A 23,520-nucleotide genomic window follows, 5' to 3' on the forward strand; every position below is an offset into this window, starting at 1 on the left:
AGATTCGAGTCACTGGGATGAATCAAAATCCCCACCAGTACATTTGAATCACATGTCTCTCACAGCCCGCTAGGATGATTGACATTAGATCCCTCCAATCAGCGAGGTCAGTTCCAAACTGGGCGGGATTCTTAGTTGTGTCGTAACAAGCTAGGCTGCAACCACCCCCCCCCCCCCCAGTCTCAACTCCTTCATACAAACACACACGAGCGCTGCCTTGTTTTGGTCTGTTACGGCTTCGCAAAAGAGAAAACTCAGCGACTTTTGGAGGAACTTATACAGCTGTTCAAACGGACTCGGTACGTTTCCGTTGTAAATAACGGTCAGATGCACACTTTGCGCTCGTGCTTTGTTTAATTGCACTTTGGGGATTTTTGCAGACAGCGCTTTGATCTCCGGGGTAAATGGGTTCGTGGTACGCTGCTGACTGCGCTTGTTTTGATAATGCATTCGGATCTCCGGACTGAAAAGGACACTGTTTTCTAATTTTCACTGTTTTGTATTTTTGTACATCATAAACTTGGTGCTTTTGCGGTACTTGCAATATTCTTTGAGGATGCCTGGTGGATTATTTAAACTTAGTTTTAACAATGTAATGCTGCTGAAGAAACTGTTATAATTCAAGCTTTTGTCGGTACGCACAAAAGTGTCTTTTTGAGTGCTATTTTTCAATTTTTACTCAATGGAAAGCAATATATCCCAGCGTTCACATTTGGCGAAGAGTAAATGTATAAGGCTTTGACTTTCAATCCTGCAATTTTTCCATAAATTATTTTTTATACCATGGCAAGTCCGACCACGGAGCAAGGATGTTTTTCGGATGTGAAAAAGGTGGGTTATTTAAGGAAACCCAAAAGCATGCACAAAAGGTTTTTTGTACTGAGGGCAGCAAGTGCCTCCGGACCGTCCCGACTGGAGTACTATGAAAACGAGAAGAAGTGGAGACACAAGTCTGGAGCACCGAAAAGGTCCATTCCGCTGGAGAGCTGCTTTAACATCAACAAAAGAGCGGATTCTAAAAGCAAACATCTCGTTGCGCTTTACGCCAAGGATGAGTACTTTGCCATCGCTGCTGACAATGAGTTAGAGCAGGAGTCATGGTATCAAGCCCTCGTTGATCTTCATAACAGAGGTAAAGTCCACGAAACTGCCACAGGCCACGGAATTGGTGAGGATAATTACGGCGAAGCCACGCCGGGACCTGCCTTCAAAGAGGTTTGGCAGGTTATTTTGAAACCAAAGGGTCTGGGTCACATAAAGAACTTGATTGGCGTTTACAGATTATGTCTCACTAATAAGACTATCAGTTTTGTGAAACTCAATTCAGATGCGGCCGCAGTGGTCCTGCAGTTGATGAACATTAGAAGATGTGGTCACTCTGAAAATTTCTTTTTCATTGAAGTTGGGAGATCCGCCGTGACAGGGCCCGGGGAGTTTTGGATGCAAGTTGATGACTCAGTTGTGGCTCAGAACATGCATGAAACTATATTAGAAGCCATGAAAGCCATGAGTGAGGAGTTCAGACCCCGCAGCAAAAGTCAGTCATCTTCCAACTGCTCAAACCCCATCTCAGTACCTGTCAGGAGGCATCATCACAATAATCCTCCCCCCAGTCAGGTTGGCTTAGGCAGGCGCTCTCGGGCGGAGAGTGTGACAGCCACTTCTCCTGTAAGACCCGGCAAACACAGCCATTCATTCAGAGTGAGAGCGTCCAGTGATGGGGAGGGCACCATGTCCAGGCCGGCGTCCGTGGATGGGAGTCCAAGCAGCCCGAGCACAGCCCGCCCTCAATCGCAGCGACACAGGGGTGGATCCAGACTTCACCCTCCGCTCAATCACAGCAGATCAATCCCCACGCCCACCTCGCGGTGCTCCCCCTCAGCCATCAGCCCCATCAGCCTGTCTTCCAGCAGCACCAGCGGCCATGGATCCACGTCTGACTGCCTCTTTCCACGCCGCTCTAGCGCCTCCATATCTGGATCGCCCAGTGATGGCGGATTCATTTCCTCTGATGAATACGGATCCAGCCCTTGTGACTTTCGAAGCTCCTTCCGTAGCGTGACTCCGGACTCGCTTGGCCACACGCCGCCTGCTAGGGAGGAGGAGATAAACAACTACATCTGCATGGCCAAGCCCGGTTCACTTCCAGGCACCGGGAGCCAATCGCGAAGCCAATCCAGAGGAACGCCATCGAGACTAGAGGAGCCCGAGTTGGAAAAATGTTTCCGGAAACGAACTCATTCTTCCGGTGCATCGCCGCCAACTCCGTGCCATCAAAAGACTCCCTCACAGTCATCTGCCGGATCGCTGGAGGAGTATACTGTAATGATGCCGACATACCCACGAAGCCGCACTGCATCATCATCGTCGTCAACGTACAGGCACTCATTCATGCCTACACATTCATACCCAGAAGAAGGTATAGACGCGTCACAAGCAAAAGACCACAGTGGACCAGATCACAAAGATGACGGCTACATGCCTATGCAGCCAGGCGTTGCACCTGCGACCCCAACGGTGAAAAGTGGTGACTACATGCCAATGAGTCCAAAAAGTGTTTCTGCACCACAGCAAATTATCAACCCCCGGCAACACACGCATGTGGACTCCAATGGTTATATGATGATGTCACCAAGTGGCAGCTGCTCTCCAGATGGCACAACAAACTATGGCAAGATCTGGACTAATGGCATCAACCCTAAGCTCTCCGTAGAGAGCATGGAAGGTAAAGTGTCATCTTGCGGAGACTACATAAACATGTCCCCGGCTAGTTGTTCAACGACCAGTACGCCTCCAGACTGCTTTTTCAACCCTGTCGAAGATCCTCCCAGGCCAATGTATGCTTACTTCTCTTTGCCCCGCTCCTTCAAGCACGCCAACAGGAAGCAGGACCAGAGCCCTCTTCGGATACCACTGGGCTCTAATCGATTGCAGTACGCAGAATCGTCCTCGTCTTCGACGAGCAGCGACAGCTTGGGTGGTCAAGGCACTTCCCAGCAGTCTGCCGTCAAACCCAAAAGGTCAGAGGGCAACAGTAGGCTGACACGGCCAACACGGCTGTCATTGGATGCTATCAAAGCAAGTACTCTCCCGCGAACACGTGAGAGTCCCTTCCCCGCAGAGCCCAAAAGTCCTGGCGAGTATGTCAACATTGAGTTCAATGACAAGCCGTTTTCAGCGAGCTTAGCGTCGTTGTTCCCACCTGTGTTTTCTGTAAGTGATGCTGAGGCCCAATCAGACCTTTCATCATCTGAGTACATGAACATGCAGCCAGGGTCACAAGCCAGGCAGTTGTGTCCAGAAATGGAGATTTCCACTTCCTGTTCAGATTATGCCATTATCACCCCATCAAACTCTGCATCCACCCCTCCTCTGCCCTGTGAGAGCATATGTGAACGTGACTACAGCAGCATGCAGTTAGCATCCTGCACTAGCTTTCCTATCACACAAATGATGCTGAGGACCGAGGCCTTGCCAGATGCGGATGCCCCTCTTTGTTCTGTATCACCCAATCATGGCGTGACGGCGTTAAGCGGTGCCCCAGGAAGACAGGCTCTGATCGGCCCTTTGTCAGGTCTTAGTGCATTTACACGGGTTAACTCCACTTCCGGGTGGAACCAGGGGGCTAAAGTAATCCGGGCTGACCCACAGGGCCGACGCCGACACAGTTCAGAGACGTTTGCCTCCACTACAACAAGAGGGTCAGTTGACACATCAGCCACCTGTCAGTCAGGTGATGTAAAACGCCACAGCTCCGCCTCCTTCGAGAATGTATGGTTAAGACCTGGCGATGCCTCTGCTGCTTCTACTGCTCCTCCTGCATCTACAGTAACCAACGGACGAAGGGAAACCACTTCAGGCCCAATTCCCACGTTAACAAACCATGGCCGGAACGGCCTGAACTACATCGATCTGGATCTAGTGCAGAATGGAGAGCAGCATGTTCCAGACTGGAATGCGTGCCAGTCTCGACCAGTGGAGCTGGGAGCCGTGGAAGGTATAGAAGAGCTCAGTGCCTACGCCAGCATAAACTTCCAGAAATCGGATGATACCAGAGGGAATCTCGCACACAGAGAAGGTAAGAAAAAGTGTTATCAAAGGAGTATCTGAGAATGTTGTGTTCTTTACAATTGGCAAATGTAAGCTATACATTTCTTAGTATCTTTGTTATCATTCCTGTCTAGAATATTTAATGGGTAATATGCATATCATGTTATTATTTATAAAACAGCCCCCATTGATTTTTGCAGTTTGAGTCTTTGGTGGAAAATCCCTTTCTGAAATCTTAGGAGAGAGCTGAGGGGGGTTTAGATTCCCTCCCACTGATGACTGGGCCTCTCTTCAGGCTGATAAATAGACATATTTGTGAATGGAGGCAGAAAGGGTTAGCATGTCTACACTTGTTCCTGATGCGACAAAAGGAAAAAACAGCACATATATGCAATTGTGAGTCACTAAGCAGCTTATAGGTTGTCTTTTTCCTGAATGGAAGTTTACTTAGTGTGCGAGTCAACTCTTCATGTATGTCTTTGATATGAATCAAGCGCTGTGAGAAGTCTACAGAGCTGCCACTACTGTGCATTCTTCACTTTGCCCAAGGGTTTGTGTGTCATGCCTGGCTGACTCTGTATCGTCGTTGTTTTAGTTTATTTACTTGCCCTCCAGTGAGTGTAGGGTTTTCCACCCTCTTGGCCTTCCTTTACTTCTCTCTTTTTTTCCCAGAATGGGGTGTGTGTGTGTGTGTGACTGTGTCCTAATGATTGCATATCAGGTTGATGACAATCCTTTCACATACAATCAAAACGATTTAGGTAGTATTGATACTAACTGCATTAAAATACATTTGAAAATATATATTTATAGACAACAATAGCTCATATTTATATTCATATTCAAGTATTGCTCATATGTATAGTCGCATTTATGTTCGTATAGAATTACTGCATAGACGTTGTTATTCCTGTTCTTATGTGTTCACTGAACCAAATTAATGTTAATTATAGTTAAATATTTGCATGCACTGTCTTTGTTGTTTTATCACTTCATAGCTTATGCTGTTGGCACAAACAAAAGAGCATTATTGGTTAATTGAATTAAAAAAAAATCTCACCCTTGTCATTCCAAACCTTTATGATTTTTTTATTTTTTTTATTTTGTGAAAGTGGAATTTCAAGATTTGAATTTGATAAATTGTGATTTTCAGATTTTTAGTTTTTTGCTCAACCGTGCAATGAATTTGCCCTGGTTTGTTCTAAGGAAGCAGTTGTTTTGATGGGGTGAGAAGGGTGCTTTGTGTGTGTGTGTGTTGTTGAGAGAGTGCACAGGGGCTTCAGTGTTGTGTAACCAATTTATGTTTTTACTCTAAGAAGCCCTATGTTGGTATTTTAGTAAAACCCCCTGTGTGTCTCTGGAGACAAGAACTGTGACTGTGATGGTTTTAACACGACTGCAATAAATGCAACATAGTGAACATCATCTGCAGGAAATAGAAACACCTCTTCTTACTGTATGCCCGAATGATTTTAGTCTAGAGCCCCGAATGTTTTTTGCCTGCAACTGCTCAGGACTTTAGTGGAAATGAGAAAGGAATTAAGTAAATGTTAGTTGTTTAAACTTAGTACAGTGCTGTGACTGTTTACCGTACTGGATGCTGACTGATAGAATTTGCTCTTGCTCGCTTTTCTCTCTCTTTCCTCTTATACACATATGCACATACACACACACACACCACGTGACTGGTAAACGGGGAAACCATAAACTGTTAAAGTGCAGTGCAGTGCATTATTTTGGATTAAAAATGTCTAATTTCACTGAAATTTCGTCGAACTGACAGGAGCATCTCCTGTGGAGAACACAGCTCATACTGTATCTCTTCTAAAGCGAAACACTGAAGACACACGTTTGTGCAGCGCAGAGCAGCTCACTCGCACTGCATGACGTGACCGACTAGTTGTCCAGTCCGGTTTCTTTCACACTGCGCAAGTTTTCCGAGAATGCGGTTGTGTGACTCCTGAAAATACAGGTGTGAGTTCGGTTATAGAATGAGGTTGTCACTTCTGTAAATCACTGACTGCGTAAATCACTGGACTGTGTGTGAGCATAACCATATTAAGGACTCAAATACAGAAATGACAACTGTATTCTGCTGCTGTGTGTAGGTGGGCTTAGAAAGGTCACAAATTTGTCACCTTTTTCACCCCTGGTGAGTTTGCATCTCTGAGAAAGGAGAGTTGAGATATCTAGGCAAGTTAAGAGGTGTGTGATGCCTCCTCCTCTTTAGCCCCTGATGTCTTGGGCTCAGCCCCTTAGAAACGCCCCTGTTTGGCAGGTTGTCTGTCTAAACCTCCAGTTCCTAATGTCATCGGCACATGTTCTGCCCATGGCATGCTCCTGTGTGGCTCAGCGCCAGTGCCACCCATCTCTATGGTAACGCTGTTGCTGCACTGCTTTTTTCCCCATGTCACAGTGGATTAAGGGGCCACAGGCTGAGACGTCGGGGGCTTCAGAAAGCCGCATTAGGATTGGGCAGTGGTGGGGTGGGGCGGGGTGACAGAGTTCTTCGGTGGGTTTGGTCAGAGAGTGAGACGATTATAAGCCCAGCCCACCTCAGGCCACCGTGATGGGGGTCACCCTGCGGAGTGGCTTCTTGTCCCCTCTCTCTCTCTCATCCTTCTCGTTCCCTCTTGCTCCGTTTCAAACACGTTTTCCTTTTTGTTTTCCCTCCCTTTCTTGCATCCTTTAAGAGATTTGAAATGCCATTGTGCAGCAGCCTGACGGGTTAGAGGCGGAGCTCTGGGATCATAATCAGATCAGAGAGAAATATTCAGGGTAGAACCAAAGCATCCGTTCTGGATGAAATCAGGGAGCTGTTTTGAGTTTAAAAATTAGGCTATTGTTTAGTTGTCATTAATAATTTGAAGCTTATATATTATACTATTGATGTATACTGAGCATGCATTACCTTTCAAAAATTTGGGTTCTCTGACTTTTTTAATGTTTTTGAAGTATCTTATGCTCACAAAGGCTGCATTTATTTAATCCAAAATACATTAAAAGCAGCGTTTAAAAGGCTGCACTTTAAAATGTCATTATAATTTTAAAAATATACTGTTTTTTATATAAAGAATTTTTAAGAAACTTATGTGTAACAACATAAGTATTTAAATTTTAATGCATGTTTGCTGAACAAAGTATGAATTTCTTTCCAAAAAGGAGAGACAATCTTACTGACTCGAGACTTTTGAACAGAACTCTAAATGCATTCATATGTAGCAGTCTGAATTTTTGTAACGGGAAAAAATGCCAATATTCCAATTTCTTTAGTATGTAACATACATTTTATTTATCTCATTTACATTCTTCAGATAATGATTAGGCCTATTATTTTGCATTTTTTGAAGAATGGAAATTATATTTTCATGCTTTATCCTCCACCAAAATCCTAATTCTGAATGCACAGAAAAGTAATTGGACATCATTTTGATCTGTCATTATTCATGTTTGTGGTATAAAATGATGCAGTTATGCAGCACATCATGTACAAAAATCCCATAACCCCTAAGTATGAGCAATAGTAACAGTGCATTTTGCGTTGTTAATGTTAACTACTAATTGAGTATTTATTTAAATGACAAATGATTATGGAAATCTCTATTTGACGCATGAGCAACGTTCATAAAAAGGAAGCAGGTTCATAAAAATGGCTGAACTAGAGATCACTGTCAAGGTCATCAGTAGTGGGATGAGGTTGGCAGGTCTAGTGCTTTGTTCTTTGATGAGATCCTTGGAATGCGTGTGAACGGGGAAATGAGAGGTGTGTGTGTGTGTGTGTGTAGCTCCAGGGTTGGAATGTAACAGCAGCTTTTGTGCCTGTTTTACAGAGCCGCTTGTTAAAGTCGACCCAGGCAGAGATATGGAGGGATGGAGAGGAAGTAAAGAGAGAGGTAGGAAGGGGCACACAGTAGAAGGAGAGGGAAATAAGGAGGGTTTAAGAGATTAACTGATCAAGGCCGTGTGTAAGAGGAACCAGAAATTCTCCAATCAGTGTTTCATGCAGAATGACCCATCTATATCCATACAGCATATAGGATTTGTTTTTCCTTTGAAGTGTTTTAAGGCAGCTAGTAAAATGTTTGCTTAATAGGGATAACCTATTCCTTTCAGCCCTCTGAACATTTTAAAGTACTCTCATGTGCATTCATACAAATTGTATTTTTAGTATCAAGGTAAAAAAAATTAGCAGATGCTCAGAGCACATATGCCCCCAGAAATGACAAATATATAAGTAATGTGGAAGAATGTGCAAGGATTCCTCAGTTCTTTTAAGTGTTTTTGTCTTGCATCTTATCTACATTATAGATATATCATCTATATAGTACCTGTCCAAAGTTTGGAAACATTACCATTTTTTATGTTTTTGAAAGAAGTCTCTTATGCTCACCATGGCTGCATTTATTTAATAAAAAACAAAAAATATTAGAATTGTTTTCTATTTTAATCCATTTAAAAATGCAATTTATTTCTGCAGTGTGAAAGCTGAATTTTCAGCCTCATTACTCCAGTCTTGAGTGTCACATGATCCTTCAGAAATCATTCTATGATAGTTTGCTACAAGAGATATTTCTTATTATTTTCATCAATGTTTATAATTAAAAAAAAAACTGTAAGAGAACTTTTTTGCTGCTTACAATGTTTGTGGAAACTGTGATACAATTCAAACATTTGTGGTAAGATTTCGAAAAAGAGAGTGAGAAATTAATACTATTAATTCATCAAGGATTGATCAAAAGCGACAAAGCTTTTGTAACATTTTATGAATGTCCTCCCTATTTAATAAAGGCTTCAATAAATTTAATAAATGCAAATAAACACTGTTCATTTAACTTTTTATTCATCAAAGAATCCTGAAAAATGTATCACGGTTTCCAAAAAAATATTACGCACATTAATATTATATTATATTAATAGTATTTTCAACATTGATAATAGTAAGAAATGATTCTTGAGCATCAAATCAGCATATTAGAATGATTTCCGAAGGATCACGTGACACTGAACTAATGATGCTGAAAATTCAACTTTACCATCACAGGAATAAATTATATTTTAAAATATATTCAAATAGAAAACAGTTACATTAAATTGTAATAATATTTCACAATATACTGTTTTACTGTATTTTTTATTAAATAAATGCAGCCTTGGTGAGCATGAGACGTCTTTTGAAAACATTAAAAAATATATGTATCTCCAAACTTTTGACAGGTACGTAGAATGTATTTAAATTAATTACTTCACGCAAAAAGTAGGGATGTCCCGATCCGATACTCAGGATCGGTATCGGCTCCGATACTGCCATTTTTGCGGGATCGGGTATCGATCAGACATCGATCAGACGAGGCCGATCCAAATCCGATATTGTGGGTATACTATTATGTGTTATTGTTAAGCCCCACAAAAGGCACAAAAACATTCTAAAGTACCATAACGTTTTCGTGCACTCTATTATAAGTGTTCTGAAGCCATTATGTGAGAGAGAAATTAATATTTAAGTCATTAAATTCAAGATCACGTAAACTTTTCCCTCTCGCGGCTGTCAGTCATTCTCCATTCAGCATTCAAACAGCGCGTCGCGTTCGGTTACAGTCAATGATGAAACTATCTTCAAGATGATTCAATGTTAATACTATTATACTTGATCTGTAAGATAAAGGTCTATGTTTTCGCATATAACAACTTTATCTTGCTGGACTTTATTGCTGTAACTCAATCGTGTTACTCTCTACCGGGTGTCGGACGCTGTCGGTTTGATCCATAGGGTTTGATCACAACACTAGAGTCAGAGCACTATAATTGTTCTTCACGCGCACAGTAACTAAAATTTAAAACTGTTAAAAGAAAAGGCTCAATAAACGATTGCATAGATAGATACTGTATAATACACTGTCCATCAATATGTATCTCCGTTGTGCTTTGAACTTTTCAAAGCGGACTCGACGCGCTGCGTGCTGTAACTCCACGTGGCTTCAAGCGCATCATTCTCCGCTCGGGATGCGCATACGCGCTTTGTGCCGCACTGTATTGAAGCCTTTCATATCATAATGCAGTGACGCAATTAAAGCTTATTAACATTAATAATTATTAATGTTGCTGCCTCATTAAATAGCTGTGCAATACACTTAAAACATGTCTCAATTTTATAGCAGATTTAGCTATATCTAAAATAATTATCTTTTTCATTTTTGTTACCCTTGTTTTTCATGAATGTATTTTACAACAATAAGAAGAGCAATGTGTATTATCCACTAATAGATTATGATCATATATTTTGGGGATTTGTTGTTTATCTTTATAATGAAGCTGTCTGTATTAAGTAGATTGTGTTTAACACACACAAGAGTGATAATCAGTTTAACACAGTTATAGAAATTCTACTTGATTTAAAAAACAAAAACTGTACCTGTATTTACAATGTAGAATGCTGCTGTTTAAATTGTTTTAACTTTAAACCTGTTGGTTGCTAGCTAGCTTTAAGTACTGAAGTATCTGTATTTTCTTTCATTTATATATTTCTTTATTTTTTTGTAGTGTTTGAATAAAGGGTGGCAATCTTTCATAATCAACTGTTGTTGTGGACTATATAGGAGGTATATTTTAGGTGGCTAATTGAGAAAATTGCTATATTTTTTATTAGTTTAAGAATAAAATAAAAATATCGGATTAATATCGGTATCGGCAAAAGCCAAAGCTGCGGCATCGGTATCGGTATCGGAAGTGAAAAAGTGGTATCGGGACATCCCTAGCAAAAAGGAAAATGCATGCTCTTCCAATTCCAAACATGTATGACTTTCACAAAAGAAGATATTAAGAATATTTATGCAGTTGTTTTCCATACATCAGTAGTGGACTGTGGCTGTCAAACTCCAAAAAGGACAAAATAAAATAAAAAACAGTGAAGAGTTTCTCTTGTTACAGTATATGGCTATATAGCTATATATCCAAGTATTCTGAAGTCATGTAATTGTTTTTTGGGAAGAAAAAACAGCTGCCATTATTTAAAAAAAAAATAACCTTATCGGTCACATCTCTTAAATGTCATGTTCTCTTTTGCATATTGGTATTAGCTGTACAAAAGCAAGAGTTTTGAGAACTACATTTTCAGTAAATAAACTACTTAAAACTGCTTAACGTTTCTTCACACAAAGCTATCGTTTAACAAGATAGCAAGACTTGAAAATCACGCACAATAGTTTTATCATTTTATTGTATGTGCATTTTTGCGCATTGACAGCATCTGTCCTCAAACCAATTTCAATGTGCAGAAAAGAGCTTAGTGGACTTCTTTACAATCTCTCCTGTATTCATCAGAAGAAAGTTGTACAAGTTTTGGTTGAGAAAATAATGACAGTGTTATCACTTTTGAGTCAACTATCTATATTGAAGTGCAGAAGTATAGAGATTAACAGAAAGGCAATTTCTAACATCTTGGCTTTGTAGAAATGCTGATAAACTGAAGTGGAAGTAACAAAAAATATCAGTTTCTATCTGGTGCTATGAAGTCAAATATGAGCTCTATCCATGACGTGATTACTCGCATAAATGACTACTCTTCTCATTTATATCATTAATGTTGAATTCTGTGGTTATTGTATCATTTCCACATCAGAGCATTACTTTTTGCTTTATCCGCCAAAGATAGAACCACATGAACTCCCACGTCCCTTTTTGTTCTTCAAAGTAGTTCTAAGTTTGTCAGAAATCTCACACAGAGTACTCGCACTGCTAATGTGTTGCTACTATTTAGGGTTAGGGTCGGAACGGAAGGGAAGGATGTGGTGAGCTTGGCCAGGTATCAGAGTGTTCAAGCTCCCACCATGAGACTTGGCATCAAATGGGTGGACGTGAGCCATGGGTTTGTAGGGATTGATCCGTGCTGCTATTCCACCACTGCTTGACAGGCATTTGAACCAGACGGATGGATGAATGAGAGCAGAGTGTTTTGCATTGTCGGGCACTGGTAGGTGTCCCATAGTGCGGCCACAGGCTGGAAAGGTATGGACTTTTGGACGGGACATTTAAGAGATCGCAATGCCTGGACTGACAAGTCAAGTCTATCAATAGCTTTAATACAGAAGACTTTGTTCCTTGACAGCACTAGATGTGCCCATTCCTCAGATGCTGTCAAGATGTATATACGTGTTAGGTTGGGAATAGGATCAACACTTAAATCCTAAAATAAAACTGGGGTGCGGTGCACCAGTATTAAAGTTCTGCCAATACTGATATTTACACACACCACCGGTCAAAGGTTTGGGGCCAGTAAGATTTTTTTAATAAAATAATTTAATACTTTTATTCTGCAAGAATGCATTACATTTTGTCAAAAGTAACCGTTAAGACAATTTTACACAATATTTCCCTTTCAAATATTAAGAGGCACAAGTCTTTTCAATATACATACATATGTTACATTTTTGTTGAACTTTTTTCAGGATTCATTGATGAATAAAAGGTTAAAAAGAAACACATTTATTAACAATTATTAGTGTTTTAAAAGATTTAGTGAGTGTTAGATGGACTGAAAATCATATTAAGGGAAATAATCATGCATTAAATCATGCAGTTTTTTCTGTTGTATTGATTACTGACATGTTGGTGTCATGACAACCCTAGTATGTGTTTCCATGTGTCTTACATATGTATGTTTAGTTCTGTTGAGCAAAAGTTGTGTGAGAGAGAGAGAGAGAGAGAGAGAGAGAGAGAGAGAGAGAGAGAGAGAGAGAGAGAGAGAGAGAGAGAGAGAGAGAGAGAGAGAGAGAGAGAGAGAGAGAGAGAGAGAGAGAGAGAGAGAGAGAGAGAGAGAGAGAGAGAGAGAGAGAGAGAGAGAGAGAGAGAGAGAGAGAGAGAAGCGGTACTGTTCTTCCACTCCTCCCAGCTCTCTTGGTCTGGACGTGTTCCTCATGGCCCAGTTGGATCCATGAGCTTCATGTCCTTACTTCACCCCAGCCACACGCACTCCTTCTTTTTATTTCTCTCTCTCTCTGTCTCTCTCTCTGGTCAGGGTTGGGGCAAGGCCAATGCAAGAACAGAGAGTTCATAAAGATATGACAGAGAAAGACGTCAGTGTGTGTGTGAGTGAGAGTGTTGTTTTAGGTGATGTGCGATATTTGCGACTCTGAATTCTTCTTTACAATGTTATATTTGCTTTTAGAGGATGGGGGTAAATCATTCTCCTCACAGTTCTCCCCACAACAACATAGTAGACGCCATCCAAATGAAGCTGTGGCAAAGTCACTGACTGACATTTGTTTTTGTTTGTGTTTGCATTACTGGCGGTAAATACGACCATGGCGCGGAGCCGAAAGCCGTTCTGGGACATGTTTCACAGAGAGGCTTACGCACTGTGTGAGCGCTTACAGGTCGCGTTTGACAGTTTTGGATTTGTTGTGTAGTCTTTCTGTGTGTGTGTGCGCGCCCTTGTCACTGAGGTCAGAGCGTCAGTGGAAAGTTTCTCCAGTGAGTCCGCTCAGGCATGCCTGCGCCTCAAGCAAGCCGCCTTTTATGTTCTTCTTTCTCTCTTTTTTCGTCCCCTTTTTCTCTGTAATAGTTTGCGTTGCGAGCTCCAGCCCTTTGTTGTCAGATGCCTTTTGTTTAAAGGTACATCACGTGTAAGTGAGTCATGCTGCTCTTGCTTATCAGGGACACTGAGTTTCGACATTGAGAGCCGACTCTTGTCAGGTGAAGTTCACACCTCTTGTACATTTTGGTCTTTTTATTCTGTCGCTGTCTATCATGAGACTTCTATATCTGTCTTCACCAAAAATAAACTTTAAATTAACCAAGTCTTCCCTCATCATTTGCTTTCCATGTGGTTTTCAATATTCATGTACCATGGTTCTTCCATATTTATCTATGGAAGTATGTGAACGCCACATAACTTAATTTCTTCAATTAGTTTATTTACTTAAAAAAGTGAGGAAATCCGTTGCCTTAATTTTTATGTTGTCAAATGATCCTTTTTTAGAGTGTATTAGCATTAGGGATGTGCAAGACTAGTCGACTAAGCGATACTGCTGCTGCTAGTCGACATTTTTTGCATGTATATTTATATATGATTACTGTATTCTTATACCATTGTGTTTATATGATCCATCAGGGTGCAAGTAGTCATGTTTTTCGGACATGGTGGTAACATGGTAATAAAGTGTCTGTGAAGTACCTTGTATACCATGTTCAGAAAATCTTTAATTTCCCATGGTATTTTTGTGAAGGTCATAAGTCATATCATTTCTCTCCCTTTCTATCAAGACATGTAACCGCTTTCAAAGTGTGAGCGAACATGAGAGAGCCTTTGTGAGCTGTGTGAAGTAGGTCTCCATAAGCCTCCCCTGATAAGTTCTTTGAAGATCCGCCGTTTCTCACGTCCGGAGGAATGTGAGGAGTCAGAGACGACGAAGAGCAGCAGCTACTTTCACCTCACGTCTATATCAAAAGAGGCCAGCGGCCGTCGGCCATCTTGGGCTGAGGGAAAATCTGCTTTGAGTCTTGCAGTTTACAGCTCCTAGGATGAGTGCAGCGGCGAGGGGAGGGAAAACCGAGTGTGTGTGTGTGTGTGTCTCAACTTGCTGAAGTAGGCAAAACATCTGGTGTGTGTGTGGGAGATGGAAGTTTTTCCTTTGCTAAAGGGAATGGTATTTGGCACACGCTGTCTCTTCCACATCACACACACAGAGCTGATACAGCCGCTTTGTTTTTCTCTGGCCCCCAAAACGGGCCGCACCATTGTGTTTGCTTGTCACAAACACCAACATTTCATCCTCATTCTGTTTTGAACCTTCGATTTATTTCACATTTTTTCCGTTTTTTCCTTCAACTGCGTCTGAATTCTTCATTGGTGTGTTATTTCGGGGTGTGTTGTGGAAACCTCTGATGTGGCCGTGTGTGTGGTTTCTCCCCCAGTGCTGTGAGAACGCAAAGTTCTCCGATCGTGAGGTAGTCGGGAAGTTCCTAGTCATCGTTTTGTTTAGGGATGTGCGCCAAGACTGATTTCATTAATGTTTAAATTGCCTCTATTATTCTTTTTCAGATGTTAGCGTTCATGCAGTGTGTAATATAGCTGTGCGTGTAAAAGGTCTGCAGTGTTTTAAAGATCAAAGTGCATGACAAATAAAGTTATTGTCTCCCAAAAGAAAGAACCAATTCTAAACTGCTGAAACGAGTTTTCAACCAGCCTCACTTTTTGTTACCTATGTCACAATGTAAAAAATGTGCATAATGCCCACCACCCATGGTCTTCATTGGGTGCCCTGCGAACGACGTCTACTTTGACCCACCCTCGAACACTGTAGTTATCTCTGAGACTGGAAGAATTTGGTTTGTGTTGCCGACATGCCGAGAAAATTCAGATATGTTAATCTGTAAGCGGTAGACCAATCACAACAGGGTGTCTGACCAGAAGCTAAATCTTCAAATAAACTGTTTTCAGACTCTTAGAGAAATGTGGTGATGTTCTGTCCAATGTATTATTATAATTTATGAGAATACAATAAATTATGAGAAAATGTAAGTGTTTTCTGATCTTGGATGCATGTAAACCTATTGTTGGAGACCTCCAAAACAAAATTAGGAACCTTTAAAATAGCATAATAGGGGTATTTTAAATGGAAATTTTGTAATCGACTAGTCTAACCCCCAGAGGAAAGTCAAAAAAGCAATTTGTTTGAAATTGCTTAATCAATGAATCACACCCCAATGAAAGCCGGTGAAAAATATATGCAGTATGCAGTGTGCCTGCCTTGCATTATGATCATTGTACATTAAACTTAAGCATTCACTTAATCAACATTAACTAATATTTAGACATATTTATTAAAAAAACAGCTGAATCAATAGGCAGTGCAGGACCAATAGTTACAAACTCAATAGCCTATTATAAACAGAATTTCTCAAATATAAGCAAGTGTGTCCTTTGAATGGCCATTTCTCTGAGCTGCGATAGACATGGAGAAAACATGCACATTCAAAGTCTTAAGTAAAATGAATTGATTTTATTATCCGCTCCAGAAATATAATACAAGGTTCATTTAAACTATAGTATTAACATGACACTAATTTGAATGTAGCTTTTGTAAAAATATAAAGCGAAACATAAATGAGCACAAAAGATTTAATTTACTAGTATTTTCAACGTCGACTAGCCAGCACCATTATCATTTCGTCAACTAGTTGATGCACATGGACATCCCTTGTTTTGTGTCTGTACGAGTGTAAGTTTGACTGTGTTAAGTAAGCGTATCTCACTTCAGAAGTCTATGATTGAATTCATCGTGTGTGTGTGTTTGTGTGTTGGCATCAGCGCTGAATGTTCTCTCTCAGCGAATACGACCTGTGTACTGACGTCAGTCAGCACACACTGCGGCACACATCTGTAACCATATCCCTTGCAGCGCGTGGGGATGGATGTGTGTGGAAGTTTCAGTGGGCTAAAAATGTCCCCATTCTCCCGGGTCCTGGCACAGCATGCCTGTGCGTGCGTGTGTGTGTGTGTTACACGGCTGAATGACGTTAGTTCATTGAGCTGATGGTAGATGAGCACCACCCCTCACTTGCAGCCTTATAAGGCTCTCTGCAGAGTAAAGCTCCAAATCCCTCCTCTGCAGACGCTGTATGAGTGTGCAGATAACTGTACTGACTGAGTGTGTGTGACGTTTCAGTACGCCGTAATGCTGGCTTTTATTACATGTGCTTATTTGAACACATGCATGTAATATGTTAATGCATGTAGAAGGATGGAAGAGGCACACATACCCTTTGGGAAAATCAAGCTGTCGATTACAATCAATAAGGAGACCAGGATAGTCCCACAGGGTGTATGGATGAAGTTTATGAGATGTTGAAGGTGAAGTGTGAGATCCAAATGTTATTGCAGTTTGTTTTAGTCGCCCAGTTGGGCTGGACATAATAACATGAGCTCAACTATTGCTATGGGACTACCTGTTTGGAAACAGTCATCAATTGTGTTTTCTGCCGTTCATGGTACAGAAATGACAAACTTTACCATTTTTAAAAGGTATTTTCCAGGCCTGCAGAGGTAGGCTACTTTAATAATCTTACATTCTCAATTTCTATAGTATCCATAAATTGTATTACTATTCCAAATTCTGAAATATTTAATTGCCATGATATCGGTCTTTTGAGTCACATGATCCTTCAGAATTCATTCCAATAAGCTGGATTGCTGCTCAAGGAATGTTTCTTATTATTATCAATGATGAAAACGTGCGACGCTTAATATTTCTGTGGAAACTGATACGTATTTTTTTTCAAGGATTCTTTGATGAATATGAACTTCAATAGAATAGCATTTATTTGAAATAGAAATCTTTTGTAATATTATAAATGTCTTTACTGTCACTTTTTATTAATTGAATGAGTCCTTGCTGAATAAAAGGATTATTTTTAAAAGGATTAATTCCTGACCCCAAATTTTCAATTTTCAATTTTACTTTTCAGTACTAATAAAGAATATATCATCAATGTATGCATGTTGTAGTGCAATAATTCCAGGAATAGAATTCTAGAATCTGATTTCTGGAAATGCACAACACTACCAGTAGCTCCTTCCCCTCCATTCCGGGATGCTGTGACTTCCGGGAGCGGCATTTTTGAGTGGCACTCCTTCTCTTCTTCTTCTTTTTTTTCTTTTTTTTCCCACGCTACGTGTTTGCACAGTCCGGCAGCTTATAATTTGGCCCTCTGCAATTTTCTCCATCTCTCTGGTTTTCTAAGTAAAGAGGAAAGAGGCCCTAAAAATGTCCGCACTATAAAAGCGCTTGACGTCGGGTTTGCTGCGGAGATGTGAGGGGGCTTTCATGTTCTCAGCGTTGCACTATTAGACCCGTGGCTCTCTGCTCCACTGCTGCACAGCTGTATTTATAGCTGAGGTTTGTCTCAAGCCACTGCCACTTCAGCTGTGAGCTCAAGCCTGGTCCTTCCCATAGATTTAAACTGGGGCCTAATCATAACTGTGAGCTCCTTCACAGGGCCGATTGTCAGGCCTTCTGTGTACAGTAGAAATAAGTAATGGAAAAGGATCACAATTGGTTTTAGAGGTTAAGTGATGTATCTGTATTTGTTTAGAATGTAAATAGCAAATTAGGTCAGTCGTTCCATGTCGTAATGGATAGTGCTCTTTCATGTATGACATCATGTGTCCAAAGCAACGGCAGCTTCAGGTAAAAGGTCTGGGAACAAAATCAGACCAGTCTAAACAAATAAGCTCACTGCGATACAGGAGTGGTTGTGTATTCCAGGGCAGAGCTGTGTCAGAGTAATGTCAGCTGGATGGAAAGAGGGCAGCGGTTAGTAAAGGAATACGTACACGGATACAAACACTTGTAAACTTAGTAAAAGTGAACGTCAAAATTGACCTTATTTAATTTCTTCAAGAGATCGAAATTAAAATTCTGTCATTTACGCAATTGCGCAATTAGAAGGGTAATGGAAACACAGCTACTGTCTTTATTATGTGGTGTGTGTGTGTGTGTGTGTGTTTGTGTGTTCATGTTTATATTACATTGTGGGGACCAAATGTCCCCACAAGTATAGTAAAACCTGAAATCACCTACATTGTGGGGACCAGCCAGCGGTCCCCATGAGGAAAACAGCGTATAAATCATACTAAGTAATGTTTTTTGAAAATGTAAAAATGGAGAAAGTTGTGTGTGATGGGTAGGTTTAGGGATAGGGGTAGTGTAAGGGGACAGAATATACAGTTTGTACAGTATAAAAACCATTACGCCTATGGAGAGTCCCCACAAAGATGTGTGCGCCTGTTTGTGTGTGTGTGTGTGTGATTTTACATAAGCAATTTACTGATCGTTCTTTTCCATTGTTTTATGCAGTTGCAAAGATCAGGTACCAGAGCATTTGAAGATGCAAAGTCTCATCAAACTAGTCCTTACAACTTGTGCTTCATGAACAAATATTTCTTTTTGAGTTGGATCGTTTGAATGAATCAGTTGATTCAGTTCACAAAAACTGGAATTCAAGAACCAAATCAGTTCAATTTGTCAACCGAATCATTCAATCACTGACTTGGTCTGTTCCTAACTCAAAGCTATCATATGGCTTCAGAAGACTTCAGAAATGTAGCACACAAGTTGTATGGACTACTTTTTTGATACTTGTATGCTTAGTCCCCATTCATTATAATTGCGTGGTAAAAAGCGAACGATTTCATTATTCAAAAAAACTCACAAAAACCATCCATTGTCAATAGTGTATCGCAATGTATGAGGCACGGCCCGCATAGAAGTCCCTTTCCAACCCAACAGCTTTCTGTTGGTCAACATGGAGAAGTCGCATGCTGAACACAAGCTTGAAAACAAGCGAACTCTGCATAGACAACTCCCAGTTATGCGGATTCCTATTGGAATGGCTGGATTTTGCCTGTGATATGTTGCGCAAATACAGGTTTAAAACAACATGAGGATGAGTAAATGTCTCTTTTTTTTTCTTCTCAGATATCCAGTTTCTCATCACAATATAGAAAATACAATAGCATGCCTTTGCATGTTGGCTTTACATGTTAAACCCCGTATCTGAAATCATGACCAATCATAAGCTCAGCATTACGGCACATATGAGTGACGTCTTAATGCCGTCACCATTTTTTTCAGAAGTGATCGTGAAATCTGATCTTTTAATCACAGTCAGTGAGTGTTATATAATAAAAACGGCTTGTAGTTGTTTGTGTGTGTCTGAGTGGATTAGATAGAACAGGGCAGGAGTGGAGTCGGGAACGGCACTTTCGGATGAGGCTCACATACGCTTGTTGAATGGATAAAGGGAGAGAAACAGAAAGAGAGTAGATTGTCCTCAGCAGCCTCTCTCTCTCTCTCTCTCTGCCGAGCGATGATGTCATAAAGCTTTTGGCTCCTCTCTGGCTGTTCAAATCTGTGTTGAACGTTTCCAGGGAAACAATGATGCTTGTTTATCAACCGTTGGCAAGGTCAGTTACTCCTCAGGCCGAAGGAAGGATCCAAGAAAGAGTGTTTTGAAATAAACGAAGAAAAGGAGGATTTGCTTGTTTTTGTGAACGAGAAGGGGCTACTGTCAAATGTGTTCCGAAAAAAAGCAGATTAACTGTATTTCCACTGTAAATAGTGCCTTTAGGTTTTGTTTCGTGTTGTCCGTGGCTGTTTGATCATCTAGCTAATGTTCATTTCTCCTTTTTTTCCACCAGAATGAAGAGTAGAAAGCCGCCGCTTCTTCAAGCACCAAGACTCAAAATCTCTCCCCGTTCACCACAAGCCGGACCTCAGAAAACTGGACCTCAATAAACTCAGTAACCTCATTCTCCAGGACAACATTATCACCCAAAACCATATGGACATAACAGATCTCATAACATCACGTATCCGGACCTCACAAACACTGGGTTCCACTTACCATAAATCTCCCAGAACCGGACTTTCACTGTGCGCACCTTTTTTGACATTACCAGACGTTACTGTTCAACTGTTACATACTCGGTACAAATCGATTTCTACCATGATCAAACATGGTAAAATGGCACCTTTTTGGGGTGAAGGGCAATGCTACTTCAGTAGTAGTGGTAGTAGTCTCTAAAACAATGTTACATTAATAATATTTCTGTAAATGATGGTACAAGTGTTTTTGGTACAGGGATGCTTTACAAAGCAGCCATATTGTGTTGGGCTTGCAACAGTGTTGATTGTACCCGTTTCCTTCAGTACTGCCAGACATTTCCATTACAGATGAGATTACATGTTGCAATCCAGCTCTCAATTAGACACTTTTATACACCCAGTATGGACGACCTCAAACAGCCAGACTTGACCTCAGGACTTTACGAAAGAGTTTACACACACACTGTGTTTCAGCACTGTGAGCCATGACTGACCTCATGCTGCCAAACACACACTGTGATGTCTGTCAAACCCTGGTTTCATTTCATACCTGCTCACATTACATCCTGTTTAATTGTAATAATAAGCATGTAACTTATCTGGAGGTTATACTGGCCTCAAAACCAAATTTTTTTTTTTTTTTTTTTTTATGCAATTTTTTATCAGTTAGAGTATGTCTTATATAGAATATATATTAGCTTCTAAACAAAACTCAACCCTAAAAAATGTTGGTACTATTCTTTTTTTTTTTTTTTTTTTTTACAATTTTGAATCCTTTCTTTTTTTTTATGTTAATTTAATTAGAGAATATCTCAGATAGAGTATATGTTGGCTTCCAAACAAAATTCCACACAAATTTACATATATATTTTTACTATTTACATATATATTTTTTATACACATGGGTTTGGTTACCATAGATTGAATTTTCCATCACTACCTGATTTGGCAACTGACAATTCAGTTGAGATTTTGTGAATGATGTCGGGCGAACATTTTTAAATATGACGCTAACATCACGAGTGAATAAGAGGCCTTACAGCCCTGGTTGGGCTAAATAAACAGCTTATTAATGCTGTAACTAATGTTTCTGATCAAATTCACTGATATTTGGTCAAACTGAACAAAAACTTGCACAAGAACGTGTCGTAAAGTTTCCGTAAACATCTAATCCTTTAAGTGCAAGTGGGTTTTACAGGCAGCAGTATTTTTTTTTTTTTTTTTTTTTTTTTTAGCATCCTGCTGTTAAGCCTTGGAAGCCAGTCTGAGTTGAATCTTTTATTTCGTATGGTTCATTTTTGCTTATAAATAATATGCTGTGGCGATGGTAAAGTCACAGCAGCAGGTTTAACAAAGAAAAAAAAACTCAAAATGTCTGTCATGTTTGCTGCTGAAATTAAACAAACAATGAACAATCTGTAAATTATTGAATATATAGAAATGTTGTTCTTGGTTCTCTTTTAAGAGTGAAAGTATTTAACATTTCATGGTTGGTGTTTCATTATAATTTTTGTTTTCCTTAAGAATCTCGACACACGTTTTAAAAAATGTGTCTACTGTTTTTAAGTTTCTTTTTGTTGGGAATATTTGCTTTTATAGTAAAATGTATAATCCAATATTTTTGAGAGAATGGTACGGTTCTATAGTTTTCTTCATTTTTTTTTAGAGATGCTCAATGTAACACGCACATCAGGTACTTCCCCCTTGCCCCCCCCCCCACCAACTCCGAATTGAATAACTTTTGAGAACTTGTTACACGGTTCCCTGAGCTCTGATTGGCTGTGACAGTGATGTTCCTGTAATCTGATAGGCCGTTCTAAAGGTTGCCTGTCATTCGATAGGTTGCAGTTGTCGATTTAGCACCCTGCGGTTGTGTTGCGATACAGGGTGTGGGGCTTCACTCTTCCCACCATTATGTGGCCAAACCTTCGACATCTCAAACAAACTTGTTTTTCTTTGTAAATAATGAATTGTATAAAAGAAAACCGTTGATTGGTGGATATTGGACTGACCGGGGATGTTTGGTTTTATGGATGCTCAAAGCAAGCAGATGATTGGTCACCTTTAATGAATGAATTGAAACATGTAAACAGTATGAGTGTATGTACAGATGAATGCACATGTAAACAGATGTTTGTTTTAAATGAATGAAATGATTGGCAGTAAGGAGAGGGCTGTATATACCCCTCCCCTCCCCCTATTTAGAAGAATGGTATCTTCTGGAACCTTGACGTGTAATAAAGTAGAAGCGCTTATCTTTTCTGAACTTGTTTCCTGTGCTCTTTATGACTGTCTTTTGAGCTCCGTGTCTCCCTGATGACATACAAGTCGAGAGGCTATACTGCGAATCAGGCTGATGTTAAAAAACATGCAGTGGAGTGCCTGCAACCCCTTCCATAATAATCAGATTCATGATATAGTGTGGCTTTGAGTGCCTTATAACTTTAGTATTTTAATTCATGTTTTGTGTTCGAGTCATTTTGACCTGGAGAGGATTTTCTTTTTCCCAAAATTGTTAATGCTATCGCATTGGACTGAAAACGTACTGACTTGCTTGCTCACACATGGTATAACTACTTCACAAAATTTGGGGGATCATTTTTTTTACTTTTTGGGGGGTTCCCACCTTGTGGTGTTCCTGGTCAAAAATGACTGGCCTACAAAAAAATCTTATAAATCTCTCATTATGCTATATTATCACCAAATATTGGATTCAATCTTTTTGTCAAGTTGTTTTCTTTCAATTAGGAATAGTTTAAGGGCCTGATAATAGCCCTCATTGATATGAACTCAAAAATGACCATCCACTGAAAATGAATGGGGGAGATCAAAAATACGAGAAAAATGTAGTCAAATCATCATGTTTATATACAGGGGTGCACATAACTTTTTCAGTGAGTTACTCAGGTGAGTACCAGGAGATGGTGTTTGGTACTCACCCCATATGTAGCCTGGTCTTAATAAGTGCAGTCCTCCTCAGTGTAGAAGCTGTCAATCATAATGTCACATTCCCGGTTTTATAGCATCAAATAACTAACTAAAGACCAAACTTATTTTAAAAAACGAACACTTAAATTTACATCAGCGT

At 40.2% G+C, this 23,520-nt stretch overlaps 1 protein-coding gene across 2 annotated transcripts; it reads left to right on the plus strand.

Moving 5' to 3' along the window:
• Positions 1-149: 149 nt before the first annotated feature.
• On the plus strand, positions 150-20,666 carry irs1 (insulin receptor substrate 1). 2 transcript variants are annotated; one of them, XM_056243323.1, is made up of 3 exons: positions 150-4,078; positions 7,881-7,943; positions 20,246-20,666. In XM_056243323.1, exons 1-3 carry the CDS (start codon positions 784-786, stop codon positions 20,248-20,250), a joined length of 3,363 nt encoding a protein of 1,120 aa, XP_056099298.1. In that variant the 5' UTR covers positions 150-783; the 3' UTR covers positions 20,251-20,666. The 2 variants fall into 2 exon arrangements, with proteins under 2 accessions (XP_056099298.1, XP_056099299.1); XM_056243324.1 differs by lacking the exon at positions 7,881-7,943 and having other exon boundaries at positions 151-4,078.
• The last annotated feature ends 2,854 nt before the right edge of the window (positions 20,667-23,520 follow it).

This window comes from Rhinichthys klamathensis, unplaced genomic scaffold (genome assembly GCF_029890125.1).
Source record: "Rhinichthys klamathensis goyatoka isolate OS25496 unplaced genomic scaffold, OSU_Roscu_1.1 h1tg000786l_1, whole genome shotgun sequence".
Classification (NCBI taxonomy): Eukaryota; Metazoa; Chordata; class Actinopteri; order Cypriniformes; family Leuciscidae; genus Rhinichthys; species Rhinichthys klamathensis.

What these genes read in the sequence shown, in the direction of transcription:
- irs1 (XM_056243323.1), top strand. Translation starts at nt 784, where the DNA reads ATGGCAAGTCCGACCACGGAGCAAGGATGTTTTTCGGATGTGAAAAAG. An exon ending in GAATCTCGCACACAGAGAAG is followed by an intron (nt 4,079 to 7,880) that starts GTAAGAAAAAGT and finishes CCTGTTTTACAG; the next exon opens with AGCCGCTTGTTAAAGTCGAC.